A 20,772-nucleotide genomic window follows, 5' to 3' on the forward strand; every position below is an offset into this window, starting at 1 on the left:
TTGAGTACCCTATTGTCCCAATTTCCCCAACCATTTATGATCAGTACCTCTTCATTTTTGGCAATCTTGAAGAGGATAACATATTTTTAATCTGTAATTTCATCCTTCAGGTGAATCCCTCTAAGTATTTTTGACAAACCCTAAGAAGGAGTGGTTCTGTCTCGTCATGTTCAACAACTCCATTATTGTTTGATGTTTTTACCAGTCCAGCGAATGTGAAAATCAACAACGTTTTCACGTTTAGAGAGTTTGAAAAAGAGGCAAAAAATAAAACTCCAAAGGTTCCTTTTCATAAATAATCCCTTGAGTTTGAAAAGGCACAAAACAATACTTAAGGGAGCCTCTTAGCCATGTTCGACTAAGGTATTCCTTTTTCGTAAATAGATTATCTCTATTGGGAAAAGGGTTAAACTTATACTGGGTAGAGATATTTTCATTTATTTTAATGAGTTTGAAAAGACAACTACTTAATAATATTTTCATGTTTAGGTAGTCAAAAAAGAGTTGAAAAAGGACTCGAGGGGGTTCCTTTTTCGTGAGCTTAGAGAGCCCGAAAAAGTGATAAAAGTATGATTCTTTGTCAAAATTATATGCTTCAACTAAAAGCCATCATTAGTCCCTTCAAAAACATGTTAACCTGCTTAGAACATCACCCAAAGATTAAAACTATATGATACATTGTAAAATTAGTTCAAATCTAGGTCAAAATAATAAAATATAATTAAATAATCATAAAAAATGACCATAAATAGGAGAAAAGTAATATAATTTTTACCATTTCACATTTTACCTCTTGGTGAGTGAGATCTGAGTACATTTTTCCCCTGATCTTCAACAGTTGATTGTAGCAAATCTGATGGATGATTTTTTGTGTTGTCACTTCCAGGTAGGAAATCTTACCTTCCTCTTTCATTTCACGGTTCTGGTTTTTCCTTTCATGCCATTTTTTCAAGTTTTGAGTGATTTAGGGATTCAATTTTGTGCCCTCGCCCAAAGAAACCCCAGTAAGATTGAAAGGTATGTTGACTAGTGAAAATATAACTATGGATGATCTGAAATTGATCTAAGACAAACAATTAAGGTATTACAGACTCATGTGCATGGATGTGCCCATGTTATTTTATGCAACGGATCGATAAGATTGTGAAATACAAGGACACTGAAGTAATTAGAGAAAACATAACAGGAAAACATGTAAACACAACAAGTTTAATAAGGAGTGCACCCAATACTCCTGGGCTACGTCTCCCAGTCCAGCCTTCAATGGTGGCCTCTCTATTATGTTTTCAAAAGCAGAGTTTTTACAACAGTGAGCTCAATTTGAGTCTCACATAGCATATATGAATCAACAAGACTGTACTTGGATCCCCCAAGTCTCTGGAGTACACAGACTCTACTTACTAAAACTCGACCTCTATTGGTCACAGTAGTATGAGCCCAATCTGAGACTCATACATGACAGGCATATACATAGGAGTTTGCTTGAACCTCTCAAGCCTTCTCTACAGTAAATAGACTCTTTGACTCTCTCTGGCTCTATCTGGCTTGATGTTGTCTTTGCTTCCGCAGGTTAGCTCAACTTCTTCTTTCTGCTCTTAGCTTTCTGCATCTAACCAACTCTACTTCTTCCTCTGTCAGTTCATGGCTTTAAAGCCAATATGTTTTCTAACTGTTTGTTTCCGCTTCCTGGCTTTCGAGTTTCCCTGCCTCTATCCATCCGAATCCCTCTGTTCGGTGTAATCATCACTGTATAACGCCTCACAGGGAGGTGGCCACCTATTCTGTAACGGATGAGTGTGTTAGGTTCACTGGAAATGTTTGAACAATTGTTTTGTCCGTTAACTCCAAGAATGCCCGCGAAATACAAATCTCCACCAACGCATCTTCCATATCGGACTTCAAATCCTTTACAATTCTTCCTGTTGACCCCGTCAAATCCAGTCATCCATCGGAACGTGTCTACGTCGTTGATCTGGGGCCTCCAGATCCAACGGTCATCGTTCATATCAAGCGGATAAGTAAGATGACTTTTACTCGTCCGATGTGAGTGATGTTCTCTCTCTTTTGCTGAACACGTGGCACCACTTGTGTGGCATCGAGCGAGACTCCGTTGAAACCTCTTACGGCTCGAAGCCCTTTCGATATTCTGCCGGTTTTTGTCAAACCCCACCTCTGACGGAATCGGCACAATATCTGTTGCATTTTATAACTTTTCTGGTTTGGATGCTCGGGGATTTTCTTTCTTTGAGGGGTTTTGCCGACGATATGCGATTAGTGACTTGTTACTAATCGTATATCAAAAACTACCCCCATTTCTTAAATTGACCTCTGGTTTTGCTAATTTGTGGCAGCGCGCATTACCATGGGCCAACAATCTGCGCGCTTGACCGAGGGTCCTCGTTGCTCTGCACTTTTCACAAATTGCAACTGTTTCGAGGATATCTATGATAAGCTTGATCTTTATAAGACTTTGAAACTTTGGCATAATTTTAAGAGTTCATGAAAACTTCGAGTGTGTTCTAGGATCTAATTCAGATCATGGCCTTCCCACTGAAAAAGGTTTTGGACCACCAAATGTTGGTTTTTTTAAGCATCAATCAAGTGAGGATATAGATTCCTCGCTTGCCCAATTTCTATCCATCTTGCATTGCTTGGTTTTGAACCCTTGTGTCCAATTTTGAGGTACCCAACATCCCCTCTACGCGTAGTTCTCACCGTCTTCTCCAGCACTGTATCTTCCTACAACTCATTGAGATATTTAGGGAAGAAATCATCAATAGAAGGAAATTGGCTTTGCTCTTCGGGATCTTCAATCAATGAAGGTTCAAACAGTCTCAACCTTCTTGCATTAACTACTGAATATATGTGCATGTAAGCTAGCAAATCAAGGCGAAAAGCTTTTTCACCAATTTTCTCAAGTATCCTGAAAGGTCCATACCTTATTGGCTTCAGTTTCTTACCTTCACCTTGCATGTTGTCTTTACTGATATATAGCCAGACTTGATCACCAACTTGGAAACTATGCTCAATCCGATGCTTATCCTGCCTTGCCTTGTATTGGGCTTGTCTCTTTTCCAGCTATTCCTGTACTGCCTGGTGAATCTCTTGGATTTGTTCAATGAACTTGGTTGCCTTGTCCACATCACGGTTTCCATCAACCATTATGTTTTTACCAAAGAAAAAATCCAAGGGAGACCTTTCTGTGAAACCAAAACAAGTCTCAAAAGTATATCTCTGTGTAGAAGAATGTTTAGCTTGGCCGTAAGCATGCTGCACATAGCATAGGTGTTCATCCCAAAGCTTGCGATGCTTGCTACAATAACCTCTGAGCAACTGGATCACTCTCCTATTGACCACTTCTATTTGGCCATCTGTTTGTGGATGAAAGGTTGTGCTCTTATTTAGTTTGGTTTCCATCAATTCCCACAGACTCGACCAAAATTTCCCAACAAATCGGGAATCTCGATCAGATACAATGGAAGTGGGTAATCCAAAATGAACCCATGCATGCTAAAATAACAACTTCGTTGTTTTTTCAACTGTAATATGTTTGTTACAAGGTATTAAAATACACATTTTGTTGAACCTATCCACAATAACATATAAATAGTCATGACCTTTTCTAGATTTAGGCAGTCCCCCAACAAATTCCATGGAAACACTTTCCCAAGGATGAGAAGGAACTGATAGTGGAGTGTACAAGCCTAGTTTTCTATTGTTGGGCTTGCTTTTAGCAGACATGGTACACCCTCTTACATCTCTAGAAACTGTTTCATGCATTTTTGGCCAATAACAAAATCTTTGCAGTTGTGCAACTGTTTTACTTACACCAAAGTGACATAATATTAGAGAAGTGTGTGCTTCTTGAATTATCTTTACGCTTTTAGTTTGAGGAATGCATAACTTTCCAAAATGATACAAGAGTTGGTCCTTAACATGATAATCCAATTCTTCTACTTGTTTTCCATGACTTAAAGTGGCATATACATCTTTGAAATCTATATCTTGAGCATATTGTTCAATGTAGCTTTCATGCATTACTGAGCTATGCTTAAGTACAGTAGATGAATTTATGATTGGTCTGGACAACATATCTGCAACTTTATTGTGTATGCCCTTTTTATACCTGATGACAAGAGGAAACTGTTGTAGAAAACCCATCCACCTATAGTGTCTTGATTGCTGCAACTTAGTTTGTGAGTGTAAATATTGAAGTGGTTGATGATCAGTATGTATAACTGTCTCTTTGCCCATTAGATAATGTTTCCACTTTTTCACACTCTATACTAATGCATACAATTCTTTATCATATGTGGGACAATTAACTACTGTAGAATTAAATGTCTCAAAATGATAACATCTGGGTTTACTGTGTTGCATCAACAATTCTCCCATGGCATAGTCACTGGCATCGGTTTCAATCTCAAATGGTCTTTGAAGATTAGGAAATGCTAGTACTAGTGTTGTACTAATCTTTTCTTTTAAGGTCTCGAAGGCTTTTTGCTATTTGCCTCCCCACTGAAACACCTTGTTCAATCCTGTTAAAGCATGTAAGGTAGCCGCAATCAAGGAAAAGTTAGCAATGAACTTTCTCTAATATTATGTTGCTCTTGGGAATCTTCTAACTTTTGTAGCAGATTTGGGTTTAGGCCAGTTTATAATGACTACAACTTTAGAGGGATCTATCTTCAATTCACCACCCCCTACAATATGACCCAAATAATTCAAAGATGTTTTGCCAAATTCACATTTTGATAGCTTAACATAAATATTTTCTCTTTTCAAAACATCTAGAGTCTGCTTTACATGCTTTAAATGTTCTTTCTTCCCATGTTTTACTAAATATAAGAATGTCATCTAAATATAAAATGAAAAGATCATCAATAAAAGTCCTGAGTACATCATCCATTACTCTCATGAAAGTAGCAGGAGCATTACTTAAGCCAAAAGGCATAACTAACCACTCATACAGTCCCTGCTTTGTTTTGAAAGCAGTCTTCCATGCATCTTGCTCTGCAACTCTGACTTGATGGTAGCCACTATGTAAGTCCAACTTGGAAAAGTAAACAGCTTCATTCAAATGATCTAACAGATCATCTATGCAAGGAAGAGGATAACAGTTTTTGATCGTTATCTTATTCAGTGCTCGGTAATCAATTCACATTCTCCATGAGCCATCTTTCTTTCTCACCAAAACAATTGGAGACCAACATGGTGATGTGCTAGGTCTTATGAACCCTTTCTCGAGCAGCTCCTATACATGCTTCTTGATTTTTGCATTTTCTAAAGTGAACATGTACATTCTGATGTTAGGTAATGGAGCATCTTGCTGCAAATTAATATCATCTACTATTTCCTTTTTGGGTGGCAGACCTTTAGGTTCTTGAAATAGTATATCATATTCTAAAACAAATTTTTCTAAATCATCTCGCTGTTTAACATTACAGCCTTCAAATACATTGGTTTTATCAGGTTTCTTCTCCTTTACAACCATTAGTAAAAATTATTTGCATGAATTTACAATTCTTCTCATCTGCCCTGGGTTTATGAGAGTATAATTATTCTTTATTTTATGAACTCTTACAATATATTCAATTCCATGTTTAATGGGTTGATACTTATTTTTGGCTCTATAGAAAATTGCTTTTCTATCATACAAGTAAGGGCTTCCCAAAACAATTCCACATATATCCAAGGGAACAATATGTAACTCAACCTCATCTACGAATTTTGACCCAAAAGAAAACCTAAGTTTACATTATCTAGTCACTTGTAGCTTTGCTTTATCACATAACCAACCTAATGGATATGGCTTCTTGTGAGGTCTGGTTAGTAATCCTAGTTTCTTTACAATTGCTTCAAAAATTAAGTTTACTTGCGAACCATTATCAAATAAAGTATCAATCTTTTGATGCTTGGAAATAACTCTAATATGAAAAAGCTCATGTCTTCTTATCTCATTTTCTTCACTATCAACAATTTGTGCAGAATTACTAGTAGATGCTTCAAAATTTTTACCTTTTATATCTGTGGCTGTGATTGTTGTTTCATCCCCTGAGTCTGATCCCAAATCCTTCTGAATAGCTACAGTATTCTTCTTCCTTTTGCCATCGTACTTCTTCAGTTTCAACTTTGGATGCAGAATCCAGCAGTGTTCATCATCATGCCCATCCTTCTTGTAGTCAGTCTACAAAGGTTTGGTCTTTTGTACAACATTTTCCTTCCTCTCTTTCCATTTCTTCTTTCTCTTTTCCTTATTCTTGCTTGCAGTGGGTTTTGATGATCCCCCAACTTTCGGGTTCACATTCTTTCCTCTAGCCTCTAGATGTGTAGCCTGAACATATACCTCATCTATGCTAGTGGGATTAAACATGAGAATGGCATGCTTTAAATAGCTGTGTAGACCACCTATATACTTCAACAAAGTTTCAGGTGAGTCTGAAGAAATTCCTAGAAACAAATCTCTTTTCCTAAATTCTTGGCTGTAACTTTGTGCACTTTGCCCTTTCAATTGTCGAAGAGTTTTCCAACTCATCATGGCTTGTTGCATATAAGCTAGTGGATAGAACTATTTTTTAATTGCAGAAATGAATTCACTCCAGACAAAAAGAATTTTACCATGCTTCTTCATGTCATCTTGTGTCCTGCCTTCCCACCATACCAAAGCAGTGCCTCGAAGGTGTAGGTCGGCCAGCTGAATCTTAATACTGTCTGAATCAATGCTCTGCACCCTGCAATACACATCGATCTATCTAATCCAATTATCTAGCTTCTCTGTATTCAACTCTCCATCATATATTGGTAAATCAAATTTAACATCTAATTTAAGCAAAGATGTCTTCTTTTTATTTTCAAGGCTATTAGGAGGTGTGGGAAGCTTTTCTTCTTTCCCTTTGCCATTAGAATGGTCATTAAGGAGAGATTCTTCTGCTCTTTTATCTTGTTTGGAATTTGATGAATCTTCATCTCTACCTTTCTTAAATTCTCTATACATTTCCTCTACCATGGCTCTCATAGTCATGAAACTATCCATGAATTGGGAGTCTGATTCCAAGGGACTTTCTTCTGCCATTTTCCTCTTAAGATAGACTCTTCCAATTTCTAGGTTACCTTCAACCAATTCTCCTTCTCCTAGTTTGAGCTTTGTCCTAGTTAGCATATAACAACAAAATCTAGCACAAGCTTGTCTAACCTCAGCAACCTAGAGCTCTAATACGAATTGATCTGAAATTGATCTAATACAAACAATTAAGGTATTACAGGCTCATGTGCATGGATGTGCCTATGTTATTTTATGCAACAGATTGATAAGATTGCGAAATACACAGACATTGAAGCAGTTAGATAAAACATAACAGGCAAACATGTAAACACAACAAGTTTAATGAGTTCACCCAATACTCCTGGGCTACATCTCTTGATCCAACCTTCAGTGGTGGCCTTTGTTATGGCCTAAATCTACCTTAGGCTGAGAAAGTTAGGTCTAGGGTAACATCAAACCACGCTTAACCTAGTAGCTAGCCCTACCAGGTCGGGAGAGGGCTCTTTCCTTGTCAATCTCAAAGAAAATATGGCAAATAAAGTTTGAGATGACTGGTATAAAAACTATTTTTAGGCTAGGTATGCTTGCTCAGAAGAATTTGATTTGATTTTAATGGTTGGTTGTTGGATCAGATGGGGAAGGCAGCTTTGGGTCTAGGAAATGAACACAGATTTGCAGAGGTTTTTGTGGGGAGAGGTAGGCAAGTGTTTTAGCACTTTGAAATGAATGGAATGATGTGTCTAAAGACTGGTGAGGAGCTAGAGAGGGCATGCAAGTGTCATGAGTCCTCTTCAAATAGTAGAAAACATGTAGAACTAAATAAACCCCAAGGTAGAGCACTGAAACACCAATGAATTCCACCTTTAAAATTGATTCATTTAGTTATGTTGAAAGAGAGAGATGATGGCACACATAAACATAAGATCAGCTAAATTACAGAGAAGAAAACAATGCTAAGTAACATTACCGGAAGAATCCCACAAAATGCTACAAAACCCTAGTTTATTTCCTTGCCAAACTACATAAGTGATGTAAAATAATGCTCAATGCATCCACAAGAGTCCAACCTTCTACCAATTCCAACCCCTACACTATGAAATTCATAAAATATATACATTTGCTCATCCTTGTACTAAGGGAATTGAGCTCAACCATTTTCTTCAAAATAGAATCAGTTACATTAAACTTGGACCGAATTTCTGAAAATAGGTGCTGAAGATGAACTCGTATCTCCTAACCATAGCACCTGTTACAAAACTGAAAGATTTTTTTGTAGATAAGGTCCTTTTGGAGAAATAAATCTCTCAAATTTTGGAAATTCGTTTCCAGTTGCTCGTAATCTATGCCACAAAATCATCTCTAAAACAGAAAATCATTAAAAATTTAAATCTTTGAAAATGAGTTGTAAAGATCTAGTCACATATCCCAATTCATGACACCTGTGAGTAAACTGAAAAAGTTTTTGGTTATATGGTTTGTGATTAAGAAAAAACTCCTTGGGTGTTGCAAAATTACTTTCCATCTGTTGTAAAATGGCACCGCACTAAAATGACTAAAACAGTGAAAACTATGAAAAATTTGCTTTGTTTTAATGTAGGATCCGAATATCACTATATATCTCCCACATAGTGACACCTGTGCATAAATTGAAGGGGGTTTTTGTTATTTGGTATGTGACAAACAAAAACCTCTTCCACTTTTGAAAAATTCCTTACCATTATTTCAGAAACTGATTTTGTACTAAACTTGTCATTGTGTGCAGCGACTGACCTCAAAACATGCATAACCAAGAATCACTCATTCATTTCGATCATATCTTCTAATCCGGGAGCCGGTTATAGGAGTGTCATATACCATTGGAAAGATTTTTCTGAGCTTCTTCTGATGGACACACTTGTGACATGTTTTGTGTTGAACATCATGTGAAAAACATCTAACAAAACAGACATAGTAAGAGCTCATTTTGATCCCTGGTGACAGACTACGAAGACTGGAACTAACATCGGCTCCATTGGGGATGGCAGCTCCTTGGAGCTGTCAAGAACACTGTAGACCAAGTGCCTCATCCATTGGGCAATGGATTCAAACAACTGCAAACCCAAAACAACTCATACCAATCCAAAAACATATACATACTGCAACATGTACATAAACAAATACCGAAAACTGAAATGCTACCTCGGGCAGCTTATTTATGTACAATTCTAACCCACTTTGCTGCAAAATTGATAGATCAAATAATGTTTTAATTTCATGTCAACCAATCAAGTAACTGTGACAAGGAGGCTGCTTCAAAGTACTTCAACCAGGACACAAATGTAAATGCTGACAACCATACATGCACATAACAAGTCTGGTTGTGTAAAAGAGAAATTGATCTATCATTCAAACTGAAAAAAAAAATTCCATGTACGTTACAACAGGACCAAAAAAACCAGACTCTGTTTTCTTCCCCAACTCCTCAATACATGCTTCCAGCTTCAAACTATCAATGCAAATATCCACGGGCAGCCTTACCTTCTGTTCCTTCTATTGAAAAAGGTCCCCAAAGAATGGGACTCGACAATCCAGATCCTGGGACTGTATTTGGGTCTCCAATTCAGTTATATATCCTTCAATTTTGATGGCAAACATTTGCAAAAAATTGAGCTTAACTTCATGGCTGCATCAACAGGATTTCACATCAGAAGAAAGAGATGAAGCAAAGTTCTCATCTACCTCATCATCCATGCACATATCTTCCCATTCTCTAAAACCTTGAATAGAAGGCGCCTCTATTTTGAATTCTTCCTCTTTCTCCATCTATGTTTTAAGAAAGATATGCCAAAAATTTGCAAAGGACTTAATAGATCTGATAGGAAAACCTTCAATCCATTTTCTACATTTGCCTTGAAACGAATCAAAGAACAATCTGATGAAGACATCTTCCTTTTTAACTCTAATAATTTCCACAAATGTTTTAAAATATTCTATATGTTCTAGAGTCAAAGTCAGATCTTCCCCATTGAATTTAGGGTGATTACTCAAAATGTATGCATCCTTTGGTAATTGATTAGGAAAACTAGGAAGATTAGAAAAATCGATACATGAATACTTTGAACAAATAGAAGCAACATCTGAGTCCTTCGTTTAGCCAGTGGAGCCACCATCAATACTTTGAAACTCAGGACTTCGAACAGTGGAGTCGCCAAGTAGATGATTTCAACCTTCATATGTTTCTGACTGTTGTCCACCATTAGCAATCAGATCTACAACTTGAATGATCTTTCCCAGAGAAGATCTGTCACCTCTTCACCAATGGAGTTCAGTTCATAAACTAAATCAAAGATTGACTGAAGCAACATTCATCTACTATGCATTTGCAGAGCAAGGGCAGTTCGAAGGCTACCTGGCTAACTTCAGGCTCCGTCTATAGTTTATAAAGCAAACAACAATAACAAACCAACAAACTTTTAGATCCCCAGTATGGTGGCCACTATGTAATTGCCTAAATCTACCTTAGGCTGAGAAAGGCAGGTCTAGGGTAACATCAAACCACGCTTAACCTGGTAGTTAGCCCTGCCAGGTCGGGAGAGGGCTCTTTCCTTGTCAATCTCAAAGAAAATATGGCAAATAAAGCTTGAGATGACTAGTATAAAAGCTAATTTCAGGCTAGGTATGCTTGTTGAGAAGAATTTGATTTGATTTTAATGGTTGGTTGCTAGATCAGATGGGGAAGGCAGCTTTGGCTCCGGGAAATGAACACAGATTTGCAAAGGTTTCTGTGAGGCGAGGTAGGCAAGTGTTTTAGCACTTTGAAATGAATGGAATGGTGAGTCTAAAGACTAGTGAGAAGCTGGAGAAGGCATGCAAGTGTCATGAGTCCTCTTCAAATAGTAGAAAACATGTAGAACTAAATAAACCCCAAGGTAGAGCACTGAAACAGCAACGAATTCCACCTTTAAAATTGATTCATTTAGTTATTCTAAAAGAGAGAGATGATGGCACACATAAACATAAGGTCAACTAAATTACAGAGAAGAAAACAATGCTAAATCACATTACCACAAGAATCCCATAAAATGTTGCATAACCCTGGTTTATTTCCTTGCCAAAGTGAAGAAGTGATGTACAATAATACTCAATGCATCCACAAGAGTCCAAACCTCTGCCAAATTCCAACCCCTACACTATAAAATTCATAAAATATATACATTTGGTCATCCTTTTACTAAGGTAATTGAGCTCAACCATTTTCTTCAAAATAGAATCAGTTACATTAAACTTGGACCGAATTTATGAAAATAGGTGTTGAAGATGAACTCGTATTTCCTAAACCATAGCACCTATTACAAAACTGAAATATGTTTTTGTAGATAAGGTCATGTTTGAGAAACACCTCTTCCAAACTTTGGAAATACATTTCTAGTTGCTTGTAATCTGTGCCACAAAATCATCTCTAAAACAGAAAATCATTAAAAATTTAAATTTGTGAAAATGAGCTGTAAAGATCTAGTCACATATCCCAATTCATGACACCTGTGAATAAACTAAAAGAGGTTTTTGTTATATGGCTTGTGATTAACAAAATATCCCTTGGGTTTTGCAAAATTACTTTCCATCTGTTGTAAAATGGCACCGCACTGAGATGGGGTGAGAAGCGGGGCGAGGGAAGCGAGGCTCTGCAACTCGGCAATAGGGTTTCAGAAATCACCTGCAACGGGAGGTCCTCCGGACAGAGTTCACCAAGAATAGAACGCGGCAGCGTAGAATACCACAGCCCATAGGTTTTGGCAGGCGGGATCAATGAACCCCCATCAGGGGGAAGGAGGGGTGCCTCCTCCAACAAACGACAACCAACAAGAGAATATCGAGGGTTCAGACAGGGGACAGGAGTATAATGATGAAAGCACAGACAAAAGTCAGTAGAAGCAGACTGAACAAGCACAGCAAGATAAGCCGAAAGTAAGCTCGTCCACATGCAAGCCAGTAGCTACTCATAGGCCAAAAGTGGAGCTACCTAGTCATCGCATCAATGCTAGAATTCAATATATGAGAGATCATGCTCTCATAAGCAAATTTATTGGAATATGGCCAAATGAGAAAGCGTTGAGATCTTGGATAAATGTTAAATGGCATCCAAAAGGACACATAACCTTGCATCTAGGGCCTAAGGGGTTTTTCACTGTAGTCTTCAACTGTTTGGAAGACAGAAACAGAGTTTTAGATGGAGGGCCTTATTTCTTTAACTCTGTCGGGCTATTTCTCAAAGAATGGATTGAACGATTTCACCCTGATAAGGAAGACCTAAGCTGTGCACCGGTGTGGATCAGGCTGTACTCTCTTCCATTGGAATACTGGGAAGAGGAGTCTCTCAAAGCGATCGGCAATGTTCTGGGCGACTTCGTCAAGGTAGCAGAAGAAAGAAAGACGCATAGATACACCTCCTATGCACGGATATGCATCTACATGGACCTTAAACAAGTTCTACCTGATACGGTAAGTCTCTTTCATGAATATGTGGAATGGATTCAGTTAATTGATTATGAGCATGTACCCTTTAGGTGCAGGAAATGTCATGACCTAGGACACCTTTACAGAGACTGCCCATTAAATAGCAAACCTTCGGTTCAAACTGACCAGGAAAACCCATCGTCAGATGGCTTCACTAAGGTGATAAATCGTAGAAGAGGAAATAAAAAATCAGTAGTCCCTACAAAGATACCTCCAGGGGATCAATCAAAACCCTCTACTAGTAACAGCTTTGAAGCTCTAGCCAATGAAGATATGCAGGATCCAAACAATACACCCTCCAATAAAAAAGGAACTAATCAGGAAAAGATTGAAGGATCCCAATCGAAAACAGGGGAAAAGGGTGTAGAACAAGAAGGCAATAAGCTCAAGACCGCTTCAAACACCTGGAGCTTCCCTGAAATGGATATAGATGGTACAGACCCCAGTATAGAAAACGAGAAGGAAAGCGATGGAAACTATCAAGAACCTCAAATCATGGAGGAGGATACGGAATCAATAGACATTGGCGAGCTAGATATCTTGGGCTTAGAACAAGCATGTAAAATAGGAAATTTTGAAAAAATACCTGATCGACAAGTGGATAACCTAGTGGCAGTCCTCAATAAAGCCCAAAAAAAATACTCATTAGGGGTTCAAATTGGTAGCCAGTGGGATGGGAAATTCATCACCAAAGATAGTAAAAAATGAGGAAGGAAAACTACTCTAGAGAGAACCATCAAGATTGGAGAAGTATTGGTAGAATCAGGCAGATATGCTAAGCTAACCAAGTATTTCAATACCAACCCCAAGCCTTCCCAATGAAGTTGATCTCATGGAATATTAGAGGGCTTAATAGCCCAAGGAAAGGAAGACTATTAAAAAACATGTTAATGGAGGAAAAACCCGCAATTCTCTTTTTGCAAGAGACAAAGTGTAATTCTACAGTCTTGGAAAAAATAGGAGCAAAGGCCTGGCCAGGAGGGTTAGTAACAGTTGTTGATGCTCAGGGAGCGTCAGGAGGACTTGCAGTGCTTTGGGATGCAAGAATGATTCAACTAGTTAACATACATGCAAATAAAAATTTCATTCAAGCCATCTTTCATATAATTGGAACCAATATCTATGGTCACATAACAAATGTGTATTTTCCTCAAGAAACCCAGCACAAGGTTGAAATTCTGGATGCTTTAACGCAGCTCAATACAGAGAGGAAATACCCGTTATGGATATCTGGAGGAGACTACAACATGATCGCATCAATGGAGGAAAAAAAGGGAGGGCGTTGCAGAATAAACAGGGATGGCTCTATATTAAAAGACTTCATTCAGAATAATTGGCTGATAGATCTTCCTACAAATAATGGCCTCTACACCTGGAACAACAAAAGGGCAGCACCAATGCAAATAGCTTCGCGTCTTGATCGATTTCTAATCTCTGATAATGCAGTTCATCTAGGAGGAGAATTCACAGCATCTATTCTTCCTTTTTCCGGCTCTGATCACTGGCCAATAGCCCTCCATTGGAATTGTCCTGGTTGCAATACAAGGCGTCCCTTCCGGTTTGAGGCTTTTTGGCTAACTCATCCGGACTTCTATGAATTTGTCAGAGCATCTTGGCTAAAATGCAATCCGACGGATGGCACAAAAATGTCCATATTCCAAAGGAAGCTGAAATACCTCAAGGGGGAAATTAAACGTTGGAATCATTCTATCTTTGGCAACATTTTTAAAGCTAAGGAAACGCTCAATCAAGAGATGAAAGTTACTCAACAAAGGATGATCTCTGAAGGACGCTTTGAAGAACTTGCCAAGAAAGAGCAGTCCCTAGAAACTCAAATCCTTGAGAGAGAATTACAGGAGGAAACTCTCTAGAGGCAAAAATCGAGAGTTAGATGGCTGAGGGAGGGTGAAAAGAATACGAAATTCTTTCACAAATCTACAGTGCAAAGAAGAATGATCAATCAAATCTCTCACATCAACAATGAGCAAGGAGGCAAAATTGAAACCCACGAAGGAATCAAACAGGAGTTCCTCAACTACTTCAAGAAGATGAATCAAGAACCTAACATAAATAGAACAGAGGCTATTGATAAAATCATCAGACATATACCCAGATTAATTACTGAAGATCATAATACTCTCCTTCTCAAGCCCATAAGTATTCAGGAGGTTGAAACTGCTGCGCAACAGCTAAAAGAAGGGAAAGCGCCAGGACCAGATGGATTTACCTCAAACTTTTTTCAACACTTCTGGGATCTAGTTAAATGGGAAGTTTGGCAGGTTGTGGAAGAATCGCGCACTTTAAGATAGATGTATCCAGGTCTGAACGCAACATTCATTGCATTAATCCCTAAAGAAGAGGAATCCAACCCTTCAGATAAATATAGACCGATTGCTTTGTGCAACATTATATACAAGATTTTCTCCAAGGTTATAGCTTCCAGATTGAAGCCCTTGCTTCCCCTTATCATCTCTCCAGAACAATCTGGATATGTAGAAGGAAGGCAGATTACGGATGGGATCATTTTAACCCATGAAATAATCCACTCTCTCAAGCATTTAAAAAAACGAGGTATGATGCTCAAAATTGATTTATCTAAGGCTTTTGATAGTATTAGTTGGGAATATATGCAAAAAATCCTCAAGGCCTTTGGTTTCGCCCCCTCCTGGATTAGATGGATCAGTAGTCTTTTATCCTCCTCGTTCTTTTCCATTCTCATTAACAGAATCCCATCGCCCACATTCGTCCTTCTAGGGGAATTCGACAAGGGGATCCTCTCTCGCCCTTTCTATTTGTCATCTTAGCTGAAGGGTTAGGCCGTAGCATTAAATCGGCTATCCTTTCTCATAATCTCAAAGGTCTAGCTTTCCACCAGACCCCTACCTTTTTGCACCAGCAATTCGTAGATGATAACATGTTATTTGGTCATCCTTCTATTCAAGAAGCTCGATCTTTTAAATCTATTCTTGCAAACTTCTCGAATGCCTCAGGAGCTCTCATTAACAAAGTTAAATCCCAGATATTCTTCTTCAATATGCCTCCCACCACCGAAAGAGCAATAGCCCTTATCCTTGGCTTCACCATCGCTTCCCTTCCTTCTAAATATTTGGGTGCTCCTTTAATTTCCTCGGCTCTCAAGCATTCCTCTTGGAATAGTCTCTTAGAAAAACTGGAAGCTAGATTGTCCCTTTGGACTCATAGAGCGCTTAATATGGCTAGCAGGCTAGTGCTAATTAAAGCTATTCTATAGTCCATGCCTCTTTAGCTTTTTTCCATATTGGCAGCACCTAAGTGGGTTCTCAAAGCTATCAAATAGCTTCAGCATAATTTCTTATGGGGAAAACCGGGGCCAAATCTAAAGTGGGCACTAGTCAAATGGGAGAAAGCATGTCTTCCCAAAAAAGCAAGAGGCATTGGGCTAAGAGACCTAGAACACAGTAACATGGTAATGGGGGCCAAAATCTGGTGGAAATGGCTCTCAAATCCCAGTACAACTTGGGCCTCCCTATGGACAGCGAAATATGCAAGCAATACGCCCATAGAGGAGAGAATTAGAATGTCAGAAGTCAGTAAAGGATCGGTTATTTGGAACTCAGCCATTCAACATCGAGATATAATTGAAAAGCACAGTTTTTGGGATGTGAAGGATGGCCACACAGCAAGGTTTTGGGAAGACTCATGGCAGCAGCTTCCAAACCTCAGAGACACTATTCCGGGACTCTCAGATCAAGATATAAATCAATATGATAAGGTGAGCCAATTTTGGAACTCACACAATGCCCAAGAACATAGAAAGTTGAAAGAGGCCAGTCATATAATACCTCACAGCCCGAAGCAAACTCAACTTTCTCTTTCCTCAGAACTTCAAAAACGGAAAATTCTAACTTCGGCAAGCATGGATATTCTCAGATGGGGATATGAGGAAAAGGGTACCTTCACAACCAGGGAAGCTTACAAAATAATCATCGAAGACAGGATAATCAGAGATAATTTATGGGATAAGATATGGAATTCCTCTATATGGCTGAAGGTCTCTACTTTTCTGTGGCTTCTTTCTCACAACAGGATTCTCACATGGGACAATCTCAGGAAAAGGAATTTCTCTGGGCCATCTATTTGTCCCAACTGCAAACAGGAAGAGGAATCAACATTACATCTTATGCAAACCTGTCCGCTTGGAAGGAAATTGTGGGAAAAAGTTACATTCTGCTGTCAGAAGGAAGGTAGAGTGATTGGGTACATTAAAGGCACCCTTCGCACCTGGAGCCAAGAGCCATATCAAATCAAACTCTTAAACACACTATGGCAACTCATACCGGGACTACTAATATGGAATATTTGGAAGGAGAGAAATAGAAGGATTTTTAAAGATCAATCACAGTCGATTGAGTAGATATGGACTGGATTGCACCATAACATCAAAGAAACTCTATATATTAAAGACTGGTCCAAAGAGGATTTCCCATCACTCCCGCAGGAACAAGCTATATGGGACAACTGGTAGATTCAATTAAAGCATCCGATCTCTTCAAATGATAACTCCTCAAAGCATCTAGATTCTCTAGCAAGATGGACTCCACCGCCAATCAATGTGTTTCAACTTAACTTTGACGGCACTTCGAAAGGGAATCCTGGGAAAACGGGATTTGGTGGAACCATCAAAAACTACCAGGGCACTCCCCTAATAAATTTTTTTGGCTCAATTGGCTGGAATACTAATAATGCAGCGGAACTGGAAGGATTATGGAGAGGGCTTAATCTGGCGCAAGAATGAGGATTCCTTCCTCTTATAGTGGAAGGGGACTCCCAGATTATCATCACCATGGCCTCAAAACTTCTGCAGGGATCCCCGGTTCATAAGGTAAGTAGCAGCTGGAGAATGGCTACTCGACTTGAGCTTCTCAAACAATGGCTTACTAATCACCAAGCAATTTCCTTTAAACATATCAGAAGGGAAGGGAAAAAACTTGCAGACTTTCTTGCTAATTTAGTAGTGGCCAGTGGAAGGGAATTCTTTGAAGGCTCAATTTCTAGCATAGCTTCTGAGAATCAACTCTCTACCTTCCACAACATAGTAACCAGTGATATGCAATCGAAGGAAGACTCACACCCAGATGCGGGTGCCTTAATGAGATGTTAAAGCTTTAGCATGCGGAGCCGACATCTGGCAATATCTTGAGTAGGTCTGGCGGTTCGAGGCAGGATATTAATTAGCATTTATGAAGCTTCGGGTTCAAGGCACACAGGAAATAGATTTCAGGATGGCGCACACAACTCACGGTTCATTTGCTCTGGTCTCTTCAGACAGTGACAAAGTCGCTCCAGTTTCTTCAGGTAGTGCTCCTCTCTGGTGGTTATGTCCTCAGAGCTTCTGCGCAGCACAGAGAATTTGGAAGCCACCATGGCTTCATAATTGCTCACATCTTGCCAGCTTCAGGTATTTGTTTTTGTCTCTTTTCGAAGGTGTCTGGTGTAGTAAGTCAGTCTTCTCCATATGTGTCGGGTGTATTAAGTCAGTCTTCTTGCCCATCTCTATAAGGGGTTTCGTTTCTGTCTTTGTTGAAGGTGTCTCGGTCGGGTATTGGGTTCATTCAGTCGTTGCTGGGTTATTTCTCGTGGTCATTTATATATACTGTGTGCTCTGCTTTGGGGTCTTCAGTTCAGAGGTCTGTTCATTCCGGTTTCATTTAGTTTGTGGCGAATCGCTTCTCTTTCTCCCTCAGTCCTTCAGCACTTTCAAACTGTTGATCTATTATGCAATGGCCCATCATTGTGGCATACCCAGGCGGGGTAGCAACTCAGGGTCCCGTGGAGGTTCTCGGGGTCGTGGTGGTTCTGGACCTCGACGTATAACTCCGTTAGCCTCTGCCTCGCCGTCCTCACTGCCCTCAGACCACTCTGGACCCTCCCTAAACAGCTCGTTTCACTCATCCCGGTTCAAGTTCAAAAGCAGGCTTAACAAACCGCTTATCTCAGCTATTATAACTGTTATCTTCTCGGAGGAAGAAGATGAGCTCATAGGCTCAGATGAAACCTCCAAGGAATAGCCTTTTTCTCAAAATTCCAGTGATTCTCAGGGCAGCTTGGCTGGTGATGTCCTCAATAATCCCGTTGCGTTGCATGAAGAAGGCCAACAAGAAGATTCTCGCCCTCAGCCAGACTCTTCTCAAGAGCATATTATAGCTTGTGAGCCGACGCGATTCTCTGGCAGCGTTCTGCACCTTGTGCCTCCTCCAGATTGCAACATGACGGAAGCTGAAGACATTGTGATGGTTCATTGGGTAAGCTCTGCCAACCAGGCAAATGAAGACGACACAGACTCACCACCTCATGCATAATTACTTCTGGCTTCAACAAGTCATCTTAGGATTTCTGGTTTTTGGGTGTAATTCTCAGTGGGTATGGCTTCTGTTATTATCAGTATGAATTTTTACATTCTCTAGGACATAATTTTGGCTTTCCAGTTTTTTTGTAATAGTGGCAAAGGACAGCATTTTGTAATAGGGCAGCTCATACTGAAGCGTCGATCCTATCTAGCTCTATTTACTCTTGGGTCTATGATTTTAATTTTTGTAAACAGAAGGCAATGTGCTAATCGCAACGGTTTTTCTGATAGAGGGCATGCTACAACCCCCTCAGAGGTTCAAACCTCTTTGTAAATATTTTTTCTCTTTTAATCTTAATAGAATAGTCTTTATACAGAAAAAAAAAAAAAAGTGGCACCGCACTAAAATGAATAAAACAGTAAAAAATATGAAAATTTTGCTTTGTTTTAATGTAGGCTCCAAATATCACTGTATATATCCCACATAGTAGCACCTGTGCATAAACTGAAGGATGTTTTTGTTATTCGATATGCGGTGAACAAAAACCGCTTCCACTTTTGAAAAATTCCTTACCATTATTTCAGTAACTGATTTTGTACTAAACTTGTCATTGTGTGAAGCAATTGACCTCAAAACATGCATAACCAAGAATTACTCATTTATTTCAATCATATCTTCTAATCCGGGAGCCGGTTATGGGAGTGCGATATACCATTGGAAAGATTTTTCCGATATTTTTTTGATGGACACACTTGTGGCATGTTTTGTGCTGAACATAATGTGCAAAACATCTAACAAAACCAGACATAATAAGAGCTCATTTTGATCCCTGGTGACAGGATGTGAAGACTGGAACTAACATCGGCTCCATTGGGGATGGCAGCTCCTTGGAGGTGTCAAGAACAGCGTAGACCAAGTGCCTCATCTATTGGGAAATGGAGTCAAACAACTGCAAACCCAAAACAACTCATACCAATACAAAAACATATACATACTGCAACATGTACATAAACAAATACCAAAAACTAAAATGTTGCCTCGGGCAGCTTATTTATGTATAATTCTAACCCACTTTGCTGCAAAATTGAGAGATAAAGTAATGTTGTAATTTTGTATCAACCAATTAAGTAACTGTGACAAGGATGCTGCTTGAAATTGCTTCAACTACGACAAAAATGTAAATGCTGACAGCCATACACGCACATAATGAGTCTGGTTGTGTAACAGACAATTTGATCTATCATTCAAACTGTAAAAAATTTCCATGTACGTTGCAACAGGATCGAAAAAACCAGAATCTGTTTTCTGCCCCAACTCCTCAATACATGCTTCCAGCTACAAACTATCAATGCAAATATCTATGGGCAGCCTTACCTTCTATTCCTTCTGTTGAAAAAGGTCCCCAAAGAATGGGACTTTACAGTCCAGATCCTGGGATTGTATTTGGGTCTCCAATTCAGTTATATCTCCTTCAATTTTGATGGAAAACACTTGCAAAAAATTGAGCTTAACTTCATGGCTGCATCAACAGAATTTCAGATAAGAAGAAAGAGATGAAGCAAAGTTCTCATCTACCTCATCATCCATGCACATATCTTCCCATTCTCAAAAACCTTGAATAGAAGGCACCTCTATTTTGAATTCTTCCTCTTTCTCCATCCATGTTTCAAGAAAGATATGCCAAAAATATGCAAAGGACTTAATAGATCTGATAGGAAAACCTTCAATCCATTTTCTACATTTGCCTTGAAACGAATCAAAGAACAAACTGATGAAGACATCTTCCTTTTTAACTCTAATAAATTCCACAAATTTTTTAAAATTTTCTATATGTTCTAAAGTCAAATTCAGATCTTCCCCATTGAATTTAGGGCCATTACTCAAAATCTATGCATCCTTTGGTAATTGATT

The 20,772-nt window shown here is 39.0% G+C and overlaps 1 protein-coding gene across 1 annotated transcript; it reads left to right on the forward strand.

Moving 5' to 3' along the window:
- The first annotated feature begins 13,425 nt into the window (after window positions 1–13,425).
- Window positions 13,426–14,406, forward strand: LOC149164973 (uncharacterized). The gene has a single exon (XM_089429668.1). The coding sequence runs from the start codon at window positions 13,426–13,428 to the stop codon at window positions 14,404–14,406; it is 981 nt and encodes a 326-aa protein (XP_089285794.1).
- The last annotated feature ends 6,366 nt before the right edge of the window (window positions 14,407–20,772 follow it).

The sequence above is a fragment of the Pinus tabuliformis genome, chromosome 5_1 (assembly GCF_031772625.1).
Source record: "Pinus tabuliformis cultivar Carrire ecotype Pingquan chromosome 5_1, CPIR1, whole genome shotgun sequence".
NCBI lineage: Eukaryota > Viridiplantae > Streptophyta > Pinopsida > Pinales > Pinaceae > Pinus > Pinus tabuliformis.